The sequence below is a fragment of the Puma concolor genome, chromosome B2 (assembly GCF_028749965.1).
Source record: "Puma concolor isolate L17-30 chromosome B2, mPumCon1.1.hap2, whole genome shotgun sequence".
Taxonomy (NCBI): domain Eukaryota; kingdom Metazoa; phylum Chordata; class Mammalia; order Carnivora; family Felidae; genus Puma; species Puma concolor.
In genome coordinates, this window is record NC_141671.1 from 42,096,265 (window position 1) to 42,113,885 (window position 17,621).

Sequence of the window (17,621 nt, forward strand, 5' to 3'; positions counted from 1 at the left end):
CTGGAATTCTGATGCCCCTCTGGAGGTCCTTCATGGTCAGGGGTAGACATGAGCGCCCATATTCCAAGGGGTTACTGTGATACAGGCCTTATCAGAGAAGCACCAAACTCACATTCCAGAGAGGCCAGGCGGGGCACTTATCTGAGCTCAGTGAGCTGTGTGGAGTCTATAGTGAGCCTGACAGCAGAAGCCTCTGCTGTGGCCACCACTCAATTCAGCTCCAGACTATAGTGCTCTTGTGAGTGCATAGACTAGGAGTTGCTAAAAATTCTAATTGAGAGAATGCAGATTTTTATGTAAAATGAAGCCATCCCAATCAGGCAAAGGAGCTGGGGCACTAATGCTCGTGTGCAATGGCCCAGGGATTGGGTGAAGTGGGAGAGGTCAATCTATTTGAAGGGAAGCTAAGAACTGTGCTCATTCCACACCATACCCCATGGATGTGGCAGACAGTAGTTGTCCTCTGGAGTGCCACTGCTAAGGGTTATCAACCATGCGTGTGTCTAAACTAGGGGTCTCAAACACAAAAGTCTTTAGAAGTCAGGCAAGAATGAAAGCCCAGGGCTGTGGTTCTATGACTGTACTGCTCAGGCAAATCACAGGCCCAAGCACCGTTAGTGGCCCCTAAAGCTCTTCTGGAACCTATTTATGTATTTGACCTGTTCTTCCTCTTGAACTAACACATTCCATATGTTAAACTACCTGTTATGTAGAGTAAATTAGGGGGGAAAAAAACCTCTTTGAAACTATTGGGAAATGGGGAAGAGTAGGAGCTCTTAATTCCTTCCTGTAGTTAGGGGTTTGATGAGTGTGTGTATACGCACACACAATTAGGTCTCACAGATCACTTGAACATACTTTGTTTCAGTATTCTCAGTCTTTGGACTGTGACTCACAGTAAGACATGCAATTGACATCATCACCAAGTACACGCACATATTGAGCCATATGAAATCGACAATATGCTACCCTCTTGATCTATAAAATGGCAGTTTTACATGGTTCAACCTAACAATAATGCAAACAAAAGTTTCATGCAAAAATATTTGCCCTTGCTTTTTGTGGTACTCATTTATTATTTTAAATGCTGGTTGCAGTACACTAAATTCATTTCATTACCACTACCACTAATGGATCAAACAAAACCAACCACTTTATTTAGTCTTCACAAAAATTTTTAAGGAAAGGAAATATCACTCTCCCATCCCCTTCAAAACAACCCGATGTTTATTCCAGGGAGGAATCGATTACCCCAGGAGCTCCTATTAACTGACCACTTACTCTATGCTTTAGCCTTTATCTCATGTAATTTGCATTAAGAACCTCAGCGGATGGGTACCAACAATGAGGAATATGATGGAGTTTGGAGAGGTCGAACCCTTATTTCCAGGCGCAGGCTAGAAAGGGGCTGATTCCAGATTTGAGTAATTTCTGTAACTGCAAAGCCCAAGCAAGATATTTTCACGGCCTTGGAGCTGAGATCCAGACCCAAACCCTGAACCTGGGCTTTGCAGCGCTGCAGTTCTAACCGCCCACCCCTTCATGGGCTTTCCATAGAAGGGGTAAGGGTGTGTGTGTGTGTGTGTGTGTGTGTGTGTGTGTGTGCGCGCGCGCGCGTGTGCGTTTGTGTGCGCGGGCGCGTGTGTGTGCGCGAGCGCATGCTGCCTGGCTGGCTTATTTGCTGAAACTTTCTGTCTGGCTCTACTTTTTCCCAGGCCTTTGCACTGGCGGTAGGGTGGGCTTTATCCCCGGGACAACCCCCTCCCCCAGCCCAGCCCGCAGCTGGAAGTCTTCACTGATCTTCATCTCGTCTCCCTGCCCCCTTCGGGGACTGGGAGGCCAACTGTCTCCCCCCGGTCTTTTCCAGATGTATGTCTGCCAAAGATCCCTCCAGTATAGAGGATGATGAATGAGGACCGGGGAGCCGGCCTGGTGGGAAAGTGTCGTTGCCTGGAAAAGAGAGGGAAAGGGAAAGGAAGTCGGGGGGAGGGGAAGGGTTGGAGCGGCGGGGAAGCGACAAGTCTGGACGCCAGGGACCCAAGCCTCCTCGGCTCAGCCAGTAAAGTTTGCCTCCCTGAGGAAGGCGTGGGGAAGTGCTCCTATCCCTGCACTCCCTTGGAATTTGGGCTGCATTGTATCATTTACTGCAACACGCACAATCCACTCAGGAACTACCCCAGTGTTTGCTTCCAGCCCTTCTAATGCCGGGTTGCTAGTGCTGCTCGCATTTCTCCGTGGGACTGAACTCCGGTCCACTCCCAGGCTTCCCCTCAGCAGGTTCCTCCCAATTCTCTCCACCATTCTCCGGTCAGGGGGGCGGAGTCGTACCTCCTCTCCTGTTCCTTTAAGAGGCGTCGGCTCCTCCCCTTTCGGAGTCGCCGTCTGACGCGGGATGACAGCAGCGAGTTCGGTATGTCTATGCAAATAAGCGCTCCCTGTGGGCCAATGGGGAGCGGAGGTGCCGGAACCACGGACCAATGCGGCGGGGGCGCAGGGGCTCACCATATAAGGAGCGGCCTCGCCATAAAAGGAAACATTGTATCTCTTTATATGGGGGGAAGGGTCGGGGGATCCCTCCGCCGCCAGCGCGTGGTCCCGGCCCCCTCCACCCGCCGTCTCGGCCGCGGCCAGCAGCCCCTGCCCCCCGGGGGACGCTGACGGCCGCCGGGCGCGCCGCCCTAGCATACGGACAGGGGGCGCTCCGAGCGGCCTGGGGCAACCCGGGCCACAGGGGCAGGAAAGTGAGGGCCCAGGTCTGCCCGGGCGTGCAGGGGCCCCGGGTTCGCAGCGGCGGCGGCGGCGGCAGCGATAGAGGCTCTAGCAGCAGCGGGAGTGCCGGGTTGAGCCGGGAAGCCGATGGCGGCGGCGGCGGCGGCTCCGATTCCTCGCTGACTGCCCGTCCGCCCTCCTGCATTGAGCGCCATGTTACCGAGCCAAGCTGGGGCCGCGGCGGCGCTGGGCCGGGGCTCGGCCCTGGGGGGCAGCCTGAACCGGACCCCGACGGGGCGGCCGGGAGGTGGCGGCGGCGGCGGCGGCGGGACTCGCGGGGCTAACGGGGGCCGGGTTCCCGGGAACGGCGCGGGGCTCGGGCCGGGCCGCCTCGAGAGGGAGGCTGCAGCAGCAGCGACAACCACCCCGGCGCCCACCGCGGGGGCCCTCTACAGCGGCAGCGAGGGCGACTCGGAGTCGGGTGAGGAGGAGGAGCTGGGCGCGGAGCGGCGCGGCCTGAAGCGGAGCCTGAGCGAGATGGAGCTCGGCGTGGTGGTCGGTGGGCCCGAGGCGGCGGCGGCGGCCACCGGCGGCTATGGGCCGGTGAGCGGCGCGGTGAGCGGGGCCAAGCCGGGTAAGAAGACTCGGGGCCGCGTGAAGATCAAGATGGAGTTCATCGACAACAAACTGCGGCGCTACACGACCTTCAGCAAGAGGAAGACGGGCATCATGAAGAAGGTACCGGGCCGGGAGGCTGGCCGGCCACAGGGGACACGGAGGGTGGGGACGCGCAGGGGGAGCCCGGGAGGAAGGCAGAGCCGAGGCGGAGGTGAGAGGCGGCGAGTCTGCAGGAGCTGTGTGGGAGGGTATAGCTGTTACCCCAGGAGGGCGAGAGGGGAGGGGCGCTAAGGAAATGTGGGGAGAGGGGGAGATGCCGCGAACGTCCAGAGAAGAGGGGAAAGGCGCCGAGGTGGGAGTGACGGGCGCGAGAGAGGAACGGGGCCCTTGCGGAGTGAAGGGGTGAAGAGTGGTTGTGGGAAGCTTGGAGGCTGCTTGGAAGGTGGTTAATGAGACGCGGGGGTCACTAGATCCAATGCCTTCTGGTGTTCGGGGGAGGGTGCTGGAAAAGCAGGGGGCCAAGGGAAGGTATGGAGGTGAAGAGGCTGAAGCTCTGTAACAACAATGAGCCAGCATGTGTGGGAAGAAGGTGGGCACCACAAGAGTAGTGCTGGCTGGAAGGACTGACAGGTATGATGACCCAATGGGGCTTAAGAGCCCCAGGTAAGGGAGCAAAGCAGGAGAACTGATGCTGCCCTGAGCAGCAGGGACTGAGTCGAGCGATGGCCATGTGTCTTCCTTTGCATCCACTGGAAACCTGCACACTCCCTGCAGGACAGACTTCAGAACCATCTGCCTTTGGGACAAGTGGTGTTTCCAGCCCTAGGGAGAATCTGTGCATGGAGTTTGGGGGAAGGCAGGGAGGTTTGCAGAGGTACCTAGAAATTCTTCCTCTTCCAGCCAGCAATCCAGTCAATAGGGATGAGGAAAGGAACCGTCTTGAGGTGTAGAAGATATGGGAAGGGATGGAAGCAGGTGAACTGGGAAACAAGCTAGAACCCTGGGGACATTGGATAGTGTTTATTTCTGTCCCCTATAGAAACCAGAGCTGCTTCCAAGGTGGGTTGTGGAACTTTTGGGAGAGTAAGGACACCATTCATGGGGCCACCCTTGGTTTCCTTCCTGGGCTCATGGAAGGGTGGTAGCTGCTAATCTAGCCCCCGTCTCCTCTCGCATCATTCCAGATGCCACTGCATCAAGACAAAGAAAGAAAAACGGGGGTAGCACAGTATTATAGGGCAGAAGGACAAATGGCAACAGGTTAGGGCTTGTGTGGTTTCTGGGAAGAAACATGGGACAGCTTAGAACTTACTTGGCGTGGCCCCTTATCCCTAATGCGACTTACAGTGTGATAGCAACTTCAGTTTGGTTCCTGTGACAGTGAAGAGTGGGTGACAGCGAAGAGTGGGTGACAGCCCTCTCTCCATGAGGCTCTTGGCACTAAGCTGTAGTCAGGAGCAGCTACCTGACCCCTGCCACCCCAAGTCCCCTGAGGTTATATATTCTGTCACTAGGGGGCTGTGACTGTGCCTGAGGTATCTGCAGGTCAGTGGCTGCTCCTCAAAGGAGGAGCATGGTAGTTCTTCTGCTCTCCAGCTCACTTCCAGATATCTTGATAGACCCTTTCCCTGCCCCAGTCGTTGGAGAGGAAGGTCCCTGGGGGGCGGAGGGGGGCAGACAGGGGGTTGAGATCACTGTGTATTTCTTTTCTTCCCTACTTCCCAAGGAAGGTAGAGAGAAATAGTTTGGCTGACCTACCCATCTCCTCCCCCCTACCCCCAGGCCTATGAGCTGTCCACGCTGACAGGGACACAGGTGCTGTTGCTGGTGGCCAGTGAAACAGGCCATGTGTATACCTTTGCCACCCGCAAACTGCAGCCAATGATCACCAGTGAGACTGGCAAGGCACTGATTCAGACCTGCCTCAACTCGCCAGACTCTCCACCCCGTTCAGACCCCACCACAGACCAGAGAATGAGTGCCACGGGCTTTGAAGAGACAGACCTCACCTACCAGGTGTCGGAGTCCGACAGCAGTGGGGAGACCAAGGTGTGTTTGGGTCGCCTATCTGAGGGGAAGGAAGGGGAGGGACTTCACCGGCAGAGAGGGGAGGGGGTCCCCGTCTCTCCCTCACTCAGGATAGGTGCCCACCGAGGTGGGATGGAGCCGGGTTAGTGCCCCTCATCCTAGGGGACAGGTGTCCATCCTCGCCATCCTGACAGGAGGCCGGCCCCCTAGATAAGCGGGCGGCCTCCGTGCCCTTATAAGGCCGGCTCCGGCTCCAGGCCGGCCTCCCGCCTGCAGCCCGCCCGCCTGGCAGGGCCCTTGCATTCCTCCCGCCAGCTGTCTCCCTGCTGGGGGCGGGGGCGTAGCTTAGCCCTGCCCTCGCAGCAGGCTGAGTTGCCAGGGAGTAGGAAGGAAGCACTCGTGGGCTCCAGGGTCCTGGGAACCCAGCACTGTCGACAGGCGGGCTCGTTGACTGGGCTGGAGACTACCTTACTAGCCAGCCGCCTACCTCTTCAGGATGTCCGGGCCTGGGCACGTTTAGGGAGTGTATTCGCTGCTGCTAGGGATGCTGGCCCTAGTTACGCCTCCCCCTTCCTCTTCCCGGTAAGGAGAGGGGGCGGGGCTTCCTCCATTGCTCCTCTGGGGAGCCCCACCTTACGGGTGGCCCTTCACTAAGTGGCCAATCGGAGGAAGCGGCACTGTTTGCCTTAGCAACGCCTTCGCCAATCAGAGGCTTCGAGCTCAGCTGCCTAGCAAACATCCCGCACTGACCCACCCCCAGTGTTTGAACCCCCTCAGTTCTCTGGGCTTGGTTCTCAGTTTGTGGCTTCCTCCTTCCCCTTCTAAGAACAAAGGCTCGCTGAGGGGAGGGTCAGTGCTCCGGGATACCCCCTCTTACTGGCATATCATCTGTAATTGCAAACTCTTGAAGCAGTAGGGCTCATTTATTCCCAGGGAACTTTGTTGGAGGAATAAATTCCTTTGGTAGTTTAATAGGAGCGCCTATTTAATAGGGGCTCAGTCGGTTGAGCATGGGACTCTTAATTTCAGCCCAGGTCACGATCTCCTGGTTAGTGAGATAAAGCTCTGCCTCAGGCTTCGGGCTGACAACCTGCTTGGGATTCTCTCTCTCTGCCCTTCCCCCATGTGCAAACGTGCTCTCTCAAAATAAATAAAAAAACATAAAAATAATAATCAATTATGGATTTAAAAAATTCCATTGATAGTTTAAATCGTTAAGTATTTGGCATGAGTGCTTAATTGCCAAACACCCAAGATCTCTCTGAAACCCTAAATTCCCTGAAAAACTCTTGTCCCTATCTCAGAAGCCTGGCAAATCAGAGCTGGAAAGATTTTTTAAATGACATAGTAGCCCAGCCCCCTCATGTTTACAGAAGAGGAGAACTGAGGCTCGGAAAGAGGAAGTGATTTCCCCAGGGTCACATAGATGATCACTGCCAGAGCCGGGAATAGACCCCTGTGTCCTAGTCCCCCAGCCGATGTGATTTACCACAGTCCACTGGGGCAGAGAATTCAGGGAATTGGGATGGTATCATCAGCAGAGCAGCAAATACTTACTGCTCTTTTTAGGTGTCAGGAACTTTATGTGTGTTAACCTATTCATCTTCACAACACCTATGGGGGTAGGTCTTCTCCTTTTACAGATAGGAAACTGAAGTTCAGCAGCTCAGTAACTTGCCCAGGGGTCACATAGCAGGTAAATGGCAGAGCTGGGGTTTGAACCCAAGTTCACTGGTTCCAGTCTGGGTTGTGTCACGCCACACAAAGCCTCTGCAGGGGCAGGGTCCGGTAGAAGCTCACTGCTGCATCTTTCCTCTGGGTGTAGGACACACCGAAACCCGCGTTCACAGTCACCAACCTGCCGGGTACCACCTCCACCATCCAAACAGCACCCAGCACCTCTACCACCATGCAAGTCAGCAGCGGCCCCTCCTTCCCCATCACGAACTACCTGGCACCAGTGTCTGCTAGCGTCAGCCCCAGCGCTGTCAGCAGTGCCAACGGGACTGTGCTGAAGAGTACAGGCAGTGGCCCTGTCTCCTCCGGAGGCCTCATGCAGCTGCCTACCAGCTTCACCCTCATGCCCGGTGAGTCAAGTCACAAGGGGCAAACTGAGCGTGCCAAGAGTGGGTTTAGGGCTGGCACAAGGAGAACCTCTTTCCCTGCTAGAAGGAGGGTGGGCAGGGGCCAGAGCCTGAGAGAAGCCTCCTATGTCCCACTGGTAGGCACACCCTTCCCCACTGGGACCCCTATTATCCTTGTCAATAAGTTTCAACCATACTCTCTGGCCTTGTCTAGCTAGCCCAGCCCTGTGTCCCCCACTGCCACAGGGACCACAGACATTCCACCACTTCCCTACCTTGAGTGGAGGATAGGTCATGTCCTTGATGGTTCAGTGCTAGCTCCTATGTCAACCAAGGAGGCAGAGGCAAGGCCTGGGGTGGGAGGAGGAGGGAAGGGCATGAGCAGAGGGCAGAAACCCATGGAGACAAGATTCAGGACACAAAGGGCCTCTTTAGTTCCCAGGAAAGATAGCTATGGGAGTTGGGGAGCAGTGTGCCAGACCCTGGGCCTAGGGTTGTTTGTGGGTGCTTGGTGCAGGTGGTGGATGGGTAGGACAGAACATGAGTAAGTCTCTGTGTCTCATAGGTGGGGCAGTGGCCCAGCAGGTCCCAGTGCAGGCCATTCAGGTGCACCAGGCCCCACAGCAAGCGTCTCCCTCTCGCGACAGCAGCACAGACCTCACGCAGACCTCCTCCAGCGGGACAGGTATAGCTCAAAACTCTCACCTCCCTGCCCTGCCTCATTCATGAGGCCTAGCAGCAAAGTGCCCAGCAATATCCCTCTTATAACTAAGGTCTGAGAATTTCTTAATGTGGAGATGGAGGCATTTGGCTTAACCCTTATTCTAATCCTTATGGGAAAGTCAGGTGAGGATGGCTGGGTTTGGAATCCTGCCCTGTGGTTAGGGCTATGGATTCCAGGAAGAAATTAGGGAGCATTGAGGCCACACTTCTCTTCATTCAGATGAGAAGCTAGAGGCCCAGAAAGAAGTTACTTGCCCAAAGACACAAGTTTGCTTAATTATCAGGAAAGATTTATAAAGCAGTTTCCTTGTGGGAGGGTATCCTAGGTTCTGAGTAGCTGTAATTCCTCTTGGTGTCTCTAGTCATTTCAGAAATGATGAGACACTTTCAAAATAAAATTAATTTTAGGTTCTTGTTAGTGACAGTCTTGTTACACAAGGTGTGGTCTATGGACAGAAGCCTAGCATCATCTGGGAGCTTGATAGAAATGCAGACTCTTAAGTCTTACCCCAAACCTACTGAATTAGAATCTGCTTTTTAACAAGATCCCAGGTGACCTTATGCACGTTAACGTTTGATGTTTAAAAGATGAGTTTGTTAGCCACACGTTTAGAAAGAGGGAGAAGTGAGAACAAATAAAAATGGGATGATGGAACCCCCTGAAAAGGGAGTATGTGAGTTTCCTTAGAGTGGGTCAGTCATTGTAATCTTTGTTTTTCCCAGGGCCTTAGGGTCTTGGAACAAAGAATTCAGCAGATAGACAACTGAATGGTACAATGTGATAGGATACAATTAAAGGTTGGTGCTCTTGTGTTCAAGAAAAAAATAAGGCTTTTCTTAGTTGATGAAAGGGAGCAGAGGAATGAGTCTTCTCCCACTTCTGACCTGGGAAGTGGCATGAGGGCTCTGGAGTCCTGGAATTCCTGGGAGTGGGATGGGGGCCAGTGCCAACCTCACAGATGTGTGTCTGTGTTTGCCAGTGACATTGCCCACCACCATCATGACGTCATCCGTGCCCACAACTGTGGGCGGCCACATGATGTACCCTAGTCCCCATGCGGTGATGTATGCACCCACCTCGGGCTTGGCTGATGGCAGCCTCACCGTGCTCAATGCCTTCTCCCAGGCGCCATCCACCATGCAGGTGTCCCACAGCCAGGTCCAGGAACAAGGTGAGTTGTGGGGTGGGGCTGAGAAAAGGAGGACCATTTCCTCCCTTATATACCTACATACTCAAATGGTCCCCCACATATACACCTAGATGTACACATTCACATACACGAACTAGGATGTCCACACATATACCTACACACACACACACACACACACACACACACACACACACGGATGCTTGCACATATATTTTGACACCCATAGCTGTTCACTAGGCTACATGTGCACACTTGAAAACGCATACCTACATGCACACATGGACACGGACACATTTGGACACTCACCTTTGGGCATGTACGTCTGAGACTTACCGGGGCACTTGTGCATTTATCATCACTTCTCCGATAATCTGGAAGTTTCACTTGAGCAGGCGATTTGAGTATCTTTTGTGGTTTCCCACTGCAGGTGGTGTCCCCCAGGTGTTCCTGACGGCACCATCTGGGACAGTGCAGATCCCTGTTTCTGCAGTTCAGCTTCACCAGGTAGGTGGGGGGCACCCTTCACCCCATGCCAGCCAGCCAGCCAGCCATTTCTTTATCTTGACCTTGGGGATTCAATTTACCTATTGGTCAAAGCCAAGATCCCTAGTCAGGAGGCCTGTTTTCCTGGTCAGGCCTGTGGTGGACAGGCAGGCAAGCAGTGGGAGCTTCCCCTGGCTGGTCCCTCTTCCTTACACATCCTTTTCCCTCCAGATGGCTGTGATAGGGCAGCAGGCTGGGAGCAGCAGCAACCTCACCGAGTTACAGGTGGTGAACCTGGACGCCGCCCACAGCACCAAGAGTGACTGATCCGCCCTGCCGCCCTGGACAGATGGCCCAAGGGATGGCACCACTTATTTATTGTTGCCTTTTCACGTTTTCTTTACACACACGTTGACGGGCCGCAGGAGGGAGGCAGGGAGGAGGAGTGGGCAGCCACGGGACTGAGCCCTCTCACTCCAGCCAAAGAAATGGGCCAGCCTGCCCTCCACCCCGTCCTCCCTCACCCTCCCCTCCTAGCTCCACCTCCCATTTTCTGTTGATGGTGGGGCTGTCCTCCCTCCTCAGACTCCCCTTGCCAGCTTGGCTCCATGTTTGCCATGAGTATTAGCTTATCCAATGGGACCGTGCCCCACCTTCCCACACACAGGCCTCTGTGGGACTAGGCACCGTGTTCCCCCCTGAGGAAGCAGTTGGGGTCCTCTCCCAGCCTTGCTGACTCTGTGTCAGCCCTGTGTCTGTCACAGGCTGGACAAAAAGAGCCCTACCCCTGCCCCTCAGGGAGCCACCTGGGGAGATGGGGCTTCTTCCCTCACGCTGCCGCCCCGTTGTCTCTGCAGCTCCTGAGAACTGGGCCTGTGCACAGAGCAGGTTTCTGGGGCCATCTGCCCTGCCCTGCCCTGCCTTGCCAATCCCCTTGGGACTCCAGGGACTCCCAGGTTGGAGGGAACCACCAGTGTTCCCTCTCACCCTGTCTTCCCCCCCTCTCCTCCCAGCTGCTTTACTTAAAGTTGATTTTGAACTTTTTATTTGAGGAGACGAAGTGAAAACAAATCTATAAATATATATTTTTAAAATATTTAAACTTTTTTTTATGGCGTTTTTCTCGTCCCCCTCCCTCCCCAAGCTCCCCTTCCCTGGGGAGCCCTGGGGCTCCCCGGAACTGGCTGGGCCTCTGGGGACAGAGCCACCCCATGAGCTCGGGGCCCACCAGTGTGTAGGGGAGATTCTGGGATTGCCCGGTCCTGGGTTGTTTCCAGGAGAAAACCGGGGGAGGGGCCCTCAGGCCATGCCCCAACGGGGTGGGGAGGGTGACCCACAGCCCTGGGTCTCTTTTTCCCCTTTAGGGCTGTTGCAAGGGAGAGGGAAGAGGGAGACCAAATGTGGGGGCGGGGGTGGGAGGGTGTCAGGTAGAGGCAACTGACTTCATTTGTGCCACACACATGGGCATTGCAGCCTTGCGCTCCCCCAGGCCTGCAGCTGCCTGGGGCCCAAGTTGCAGTGAGCAGGGTGGGGTCTGGGAGGGGGTGAGAGGCAGGAATGGGGGGCAGAAGAAACGGGAGCAGCTCTTGGGCTGAGTATAGAGGTAGGGGAGCTAGAAATGGGCAGCTCTCCCAGGGAGTGAGCAGCTACTGTAACTTTTTTAAATTAAGACAAAAAGCCTTGAAGAAAATGACTTTATTTTTCTAAGTGTAACCTCAGTATTTATGTAATTTGTACAGGGGCCGTGCCCTACCCCACTCTGCCCGCTACGGGGTAGACCTTGAGGATGGGCCAGCATAGGGGGAGGGTCTTTTACCCTGTGTCAGAGCCTACCTTCAACCCCTATATCCAGAAAGGGAGCTTTTTTTCAGAACAGGGCAGCAGTTGGGGTGGAGTTTTATTAACCCCTGTGACTGCCTTCAGGAAGAACAATCCTGCTTCTGTGATTAGGTGAAGGGGTGGGGGAAGTTTTTGTGCACAGCCTAGTTATCAAGGGGATGATTTGCCGACATGTTTGAGAACCCCTGTAACCTCTAACCCCCATTGCTGTCTTGCCCCAGTTTGGGGTACCAAGATGGAAGTCACCATTCTGGGCTTTCTCCTGGAGATAGCTGGGGTTTATGGGTGGCTTACAAGGCTGGGGCATGGCAAATCAGGGGCCAGAGATTGGGGGAGCTTGGGACTCAGGTCTGTAACTGCCCAGCCCCCTTTCTCTGCTCTTGTTTCACTCCACGATCGTTCACTCACTCCCCACTCCCCCACCCAGGGAAGGAGACTGATGAATTCCTCCTCTCCTTCTCACGAAAGACAGACCCAGTGAGTGAATCAGGCAAAGTGCTTATAATGTGTGTTGTGTGAGCGTGGCCTTGGGAGAACATGTGTGCGTCAGGGATGAGGTGGCATTTATATGTGCAGCAACCCTTGGTGTTTCCCTTCCTTGGTGGCTCTGGAGTGCGTGTGTGTATGTGCGTGCGCGTGTGCATGTGTGTGTGCCTGAGTGTGTGTGTGGGTGTGTGTGTGTATGAATGTGGAGTGTGTATGTAAGTGGTTTCTACTTCCCCTGGGATGCTGACCCAGGAATAGTGGACATGGTCACAGTCCTATGTACAGAGCTTTCTTTTGTATTAAAAAAATACTCTTTCAATAAATGTATCATTTTTGTGCACAGACAGTGGGGTCTTTGCCTCCGTTTCTCCGTGTAGGGAGGGAGGGAAGAATGAAAAGGAATCAAACTCTAAACGTTGCTCTGAGATGCAAGCCTGGCTGCTTGATGAGAACAAGGGCAAAGCTAAGGGGAGCTTTGGGCTGTATAACCCTGCGGCTTAATCTAAGGAACATTTCGGGGAGCTGGAGCCTTTATCTTTGTGCATGGTTTTGTTAGGTGTTTAGGCCAACACACAGATGAGCCATATTAATTTATAGGTAAAGTGACTCAACCAAGCCAAACCACTGCTTAAGGAGTTTGGGTTTGGGAAACTCATGGCCACGTGACCTCGTGAAAACTCAAAGGACAGCTCCGGGCTGAAGGTGTAGGTTTCTGGTGGATGGGGAAGCCGACCCACTGTATGCCAATGCTGCTTCCGAGGTGATGGAGGGAAAGCGCTGCGTACTTCTGCAACGAGGAGCAACGCGACAGCGAGCGCCGCCTCTGACTGCAGCGCGCCCCCAACGCAGCGGCGCGGCCACTACGCATGCTCCACTCGCGCGCCCTTCCGCCACGCTCGACTGTGGGCCGCTGGGGGACCCGTAGAAGCCGGGCCGGGCCCTCCCTCGCGGTGTGACCCGGAAGGGAGCTGCTGAAGAGGCGGGGCCAGGACGGCGGGACCGGCCGCTGGCTCCCAGCGAGGGCCAAGCCGGGCGGTGGGAGGTGAGAGGAGGGTCCTGAGGCGACCCAGTCCCTGCCGCGTTCCCTTCCCGCTCCCAGACGCGGTCTCCGTGGGGTTGACGACGGGAGCCAGGTCTTGCTCTCTGAGATTCTCTCGGTCCTGTCAGCCTCCTCGGACCGCGCCCCCCCATCCTCACCCCGCCTCCTAAAAGCCATTCCGCTGCCCTAGTGGCCTCCGCCACCCCATGGTCTGCAAGCTTGGGCCTGACCTTCCTACACGCGTCTACCTGCTGTCTCATCCCCAGGTCCAGACCTCACCCCCACACCTCAGTTTACAGCTTCTGTTCTAGGCCCATGATAGTTCTGCTTCTACCCCCCACTTTAGCCCATCGGTTGTTTTACTTCACCCTGCTTATCGGTTGTCCATCGCTAAGTCACTTCCCTGCCTTGTCCCCCCAACCCCACCCGGCCCCCGCCACACTACTAGGACCCCTGCCCCCATTGAGGTCCACATCCCATGTTTCCCCTCTTCTTCACGCTTTTTCTTCTGTCGTCTTCTATCCCCGCCCCCCCATTCCTACTCTTACCACTCCCCACTGTCCCCATTCTGCTTTATATCACACATACCTTTTCCTGATCACCAGCTTAGTCGTCTTCCCACTCCCATTTATCATCTTTTGGCTTAATGACTAAATTTATCTGAGGACTGCCCCTCCCTTCTCCAGCTAAGAATATTAGATTGTGTTTACTGAGCTCTCACGATGTGCTAGCGGCTGCTCTAGGTGCTTTACATACATGATCTTATTTAGTTTTTACCACAGCTTCATGGGGTGGGTATGAATACTGTTACCATGTTGAAGAGAAGGGAACTGAGGTTCAGGGATGAAGCAACTTGTCCAAAAAATAATCACAGAGTAAGTGAAAGAGCCAGAATTCGAAGTCACTCTTAATCTGACTCTCCTCTGTACCATATTGCGTCTCTAATATCTTCATCATCTCCTGACCTTATTTCCTACCCTTCAACTCCATGATCACCATCTCCATATTTATGAACCTCACCCTACATACAGCTTAAGTGCCAGGTGGGTCCTGGTCTTTTTTCCTATAATATAATCTGGCCCCTTCAGCCCCTCTCCTGCTCACAATACTCTGATACACTTTCCCATCCAGTCATCTGGATGTGGGTGCCCACTGCCCAGCCTCCGTTGTCTGTTTTCTCTATCTGCTATGGCCCACTCGTTTATATCCACATTCCAGCTTTATGCTGTCATTTTTACTCCCTCTCCTACCCCTCCTGCATCCTGACTATCTACATTTGTTCTGCCCCACTGTCTCCCATGCTGCTGTCCTGTCTGCCCACCCATGTTATCCTTCTAAGTCTTGATCTGTAGCCCTCAGCCATACTGCTCTTCTGCTCAGACTGTCCTGCTTAACTGTCATTCTTTTTGTTACCCTTTTCTTCTTATCCTCTCTTGTAACCTCTTCCATCTCTTAAACCCCTTCGTTTCATCCTGTTGTTGTTTCCACTGCATTCTCCTTCCTTATAAATCCCAAAGTATGTTCACGTTATATATTTCATCCTATGCTTGGCTTTTTCTATTTGGCCTGTAACTTCCACCCTGCACCCAATCTATGTCTCAAGGTTCCACCCCGTCGGTGTAGTCTTTTCCTTTGCCCTCATTACCTTTATCTTTCTCCTTCTGTGTCCCAGGAGGTCAGGATGGTGGGGGAACGGCGCGCTGGGGACGTCATGGTGCCCTTGGGGCCCCAGCTGCAGGCATATCCTGAAGAGCTTATTCGACAGCGGCCTGGGCATGATGGGCATCCTGAATACCTCATCCGATGGAGTGTTCTGAAGTGTGGGGAAGTGGGCAGAGTGGGTGTGGAAGAGGGTAGGACAGAGCACATCCTCATGTGGCTGTCAACCCCCGAAGTCTACGCCAACTGCCCCATGCTGTTAGGTGAGCGGGCTCTATCTAAGGGACCTCAGCATGAACAAGCTGGGGGTTCAGGAAGCTTTTCCTGCGATCCCGGAGGTCTGGATGACACAGCAATGGGAGAGATGGAGGCTGATGTGCGGGCACTGGTGCGCAGGGCTGCCAGGCAGCTGGCAGAAGGTGGGACCTCGAGCCTCACAGCTGCTGTGCTCCACACCATCCATGTGCTCAGTGCCTATGCCAGCATTGGGCCCCTCACTGGGGTCTTCAGGGAGACAGGAGCCCTGGACCTGCTTATGCACATGTTATGCAACCCTGAGCCTCAGATCCGTCGGAGTGCTGGCAAGATGCTGCAGGCTCTGGCAGCCCACGATGCTGGTAAGAGACAGTTAGGGGAAGAAGGAAAGTACTGGAGAAATTGGGGCCAGGAGGAGTAAAAACAGAAAGAGGAGGGATTGCCCAACTCTGTAAGAACTCCTAGTTCTTGAATTGCTGAATACCAATTCAATGCAAAAAAAAAAAAAAAAAAAAGGAGTATAAATTAATAAACTATTACAGGTATATAAATAGAAAAAAATAATAGTACCTGGCTTATCTGTCCATTCTCAGTGCAGTGGCAGAGAAGAGACTAGGGTAGGTTTATATTTTTAAGTGGTGGGTTGAAATTTGTTGATTGTGAAATCAGTTTGGTGGGTTACAACCAGCACTTTTTAATGTAGAATAACTAGTAGGTAGCACTTGGCAAGATAAGTTATGTAGCATTAAATATATGTTTCAGTTGTACGTATGTGTATTTATATCAGGTTACCAAGTAAAATGTATATACCTTCCTGGGAGAGTCTCAGTTGCAAAGAAGTTTGAAAGCCCCTGGGGTAGGAGATAGATAGCTTAGGAAAGGCAGGGGAAGTATTGGGGATTGAGAAGATACAGACTGGGTATGGATTACAGGGAGTCGGGCTCACGTCCTTCTGTCACTGAGCCAGCAAGATGGCATCGAGCAGCACATGGATTTTGACAGCCGCTATACTTTGCTGGAGCTGTTTGCAGAGACCACATCCTCTGAGGAACACTGCATGGCCTTTGAGGGCATTCATCTGCCTCAGGTACTCTGGCAGCTATGGGGGAAATGCTGTGTACAAGGCCTAGGACGTCACTTCTGAAAATGTGGTTCGGGATTATGTGTCCGCACCAGAGCCACTTGGGGAGTTGTTAAAATGAAAGTTCGAGCTTGCCTCCCCACTCAGAATTTCTGAGATTAGACCCCAGGAACTCCTTGTGTGTTATATAAATCACAGTTTTAGACCTACAAGTGTGGGGATAAGGCATTTACATTTTTCTGTAGAACATGATATTGTGGGGAAAGGAGAGGGGCTGAAGCTGGGAAAAGATGCACCTACACCACGGACTGTGTCCTACAGATCCCAGGAAAGCTGCTCTTCTCCCTGGTGAAACGTTACCTATGTGTCACCTCCCTGCTGGATCAGCTGAATAACAGTCCAGAGCCAGGGGCTGGAGACCAAGGCTCCCTGTCCCCAAGGGAGTTCAGCCGGGAGAAAAGCCGGGGGCAGCGGGAGCTGGAGTTCAGTATGGCTGTGGGCAGCCTCATCTCAGAGCTGGTGCGGAGCATGGGCTGGGCCCGGAACCTCAGCGAACAGAGCACGTCATCACCGCGGCCAACGCGGTCCATCTTTCAGCCCTGCGTTTCAGGCCCTAGTCTTTTGCTCCCTGCCATGGTTGCCACCCCTAGAAAGCAAGAACGGGCCTTCCGTCAGCGCTCTGAATTCTCGAGTCGCTGTGGCTATGGTGAGTACGTGCGAGAGACGCTGCAGGCTGGGATGCGAGTTCGCATGCTGGATGACTACGAGGAGGTCAGCGCTGGGGACGAGGGCGAGTTCCGGCAAAGCAACAATGGCGTGCCCCCTGTGCAGGTGAGCAAGGGCAGAGGTCATGTGTGGGACACTGTTGGGGATTTAGGTGGAAAGGTATAGGTGGGGCTTCCAAGTAGGGGGCTCTCTGGCAGGCCACCCATGGAGAAAACCCCCAAGGGGATTAGAATGGTTAAAGGGGGTTGGGAAAATTTGGAGGGCTGAGAAAATCTAGTGGGAGTGGGTGGGCTATGAGGCCAAGCAGACTCATACCCGGGAAACACAGCTGATATATAGAGACACCCTCTAGCCCCCACCCATGGAGTTGGCTGGAAGGGAGTGTCAGAGCAGAGGCCATCAAGGTCAGGAGGAGATGAGAGGCAGGGCCCACCCTTTGGAGAGTGGAGTCTTTTGCCATACAGAGGCTTTCTGAAGCTTAGTCAGGTGTGCATCTGAGGACTGTGTGCCCAGCCTTATCCTCTCAAGCCTGCACCGCCCAGGGGTCAGAGGCCAATTCGTCCTTCTTTCTTCTTCCCTCCATACCAGGTCTTCTGGCAGTCAACGGGCCGCACCTACTGGGTGCACTGGCACATGCTGGAGATCTTGGGCCCTGAGGAAGCTGCTGAGGATGCGGCTTCAGGAGCTGTGGAGAAGGGGGCAGGGGCTCCTCTGCTGGGCACAGGTGAGCCTTAGAGGGC

At 54.1% G+C, this 17,621-nt stretch overlaps 2 protein-coding genes and 1 long non-coding RNA gene across 5 annotated transcripts in view; 2 read left to right on the forward strand and 1 right to left on the reverse strand.

Annotated features, from left to right (window-relative positions):
* Nucleotides 1-1,052: 1,052 nt before the first annotated feature.
* On the reverse strand, nt 1,053-6,103 carry LOC147580957 (uncharacterized). Its single transcript, XR_015251243.1, has 2 exons — nt 5,843-6,103; nt 1,053-1,950 (listed from the first exon to the last, which is right to left on the reverse strand). It is a non-coding gene; the product is annotated as an uncharacterized LOC147580957 (long non-coding RNA).
* Nucleotides 2,545-12,467, forward strand: SRF (serum response factor). The gene is made up of 8 exons (XM_025925774.2): nt 2,545-3,447; nt 5,110-5,376; nt 7,181-7,442; nt 8,005-8,124; nt 9,143-9,334; nt 9,741-9,817; nt 10,028-11,328; nt 11,368-12,467. The coding sequence occupies exons 1-7, from the start codon at nt 2,923-2,925 to the stop codon at nt 10,121-10,123; spliced, it is 1,539 nt and encodes a 512-aa protein (XP_025781559.2). The 5' UTR covers nt 2,545-2,922; the 3' UTR covers nt 10,124-11,328; nt 11,368-12,467.
* Nucleotides 12,468-13,173: 706 nt separating this feature from the next.
* Nucleotides 13,174-17,621, forward strand: part of CUL9 (cullin 9) — a 37,130-nt gene continuing 32,682 nt past the window's right edge. For all 3 annotated transcript variants that reach the window (XM_086706903.1, XM_086706904.1, XM_086706905.1), the window contains exons 1-5: nt 13,174-14,035; nt 14,833-15,436; nt 16,007-16,161; nt 16,477-16,986; nt 17,470-17,605. In XM_086706903.1, coding sequence (XP_086563029.1) covers nt 13,958-14,035; nt 14,833-15,436; nt 16,007-16,161; nt 16,477-16,986; nt 17,470-17,605 — 1,483 coding nt within the window. In that variant the 5' untranslated portion in view covers nt 13,174-13,957. The remainder of the gene's footprint in view (nt 14,036-14,832; nt 15,437-16,006; nt 16,162-16,476; nt 16,987-17,469; nt 17,606-17,621) is intronic.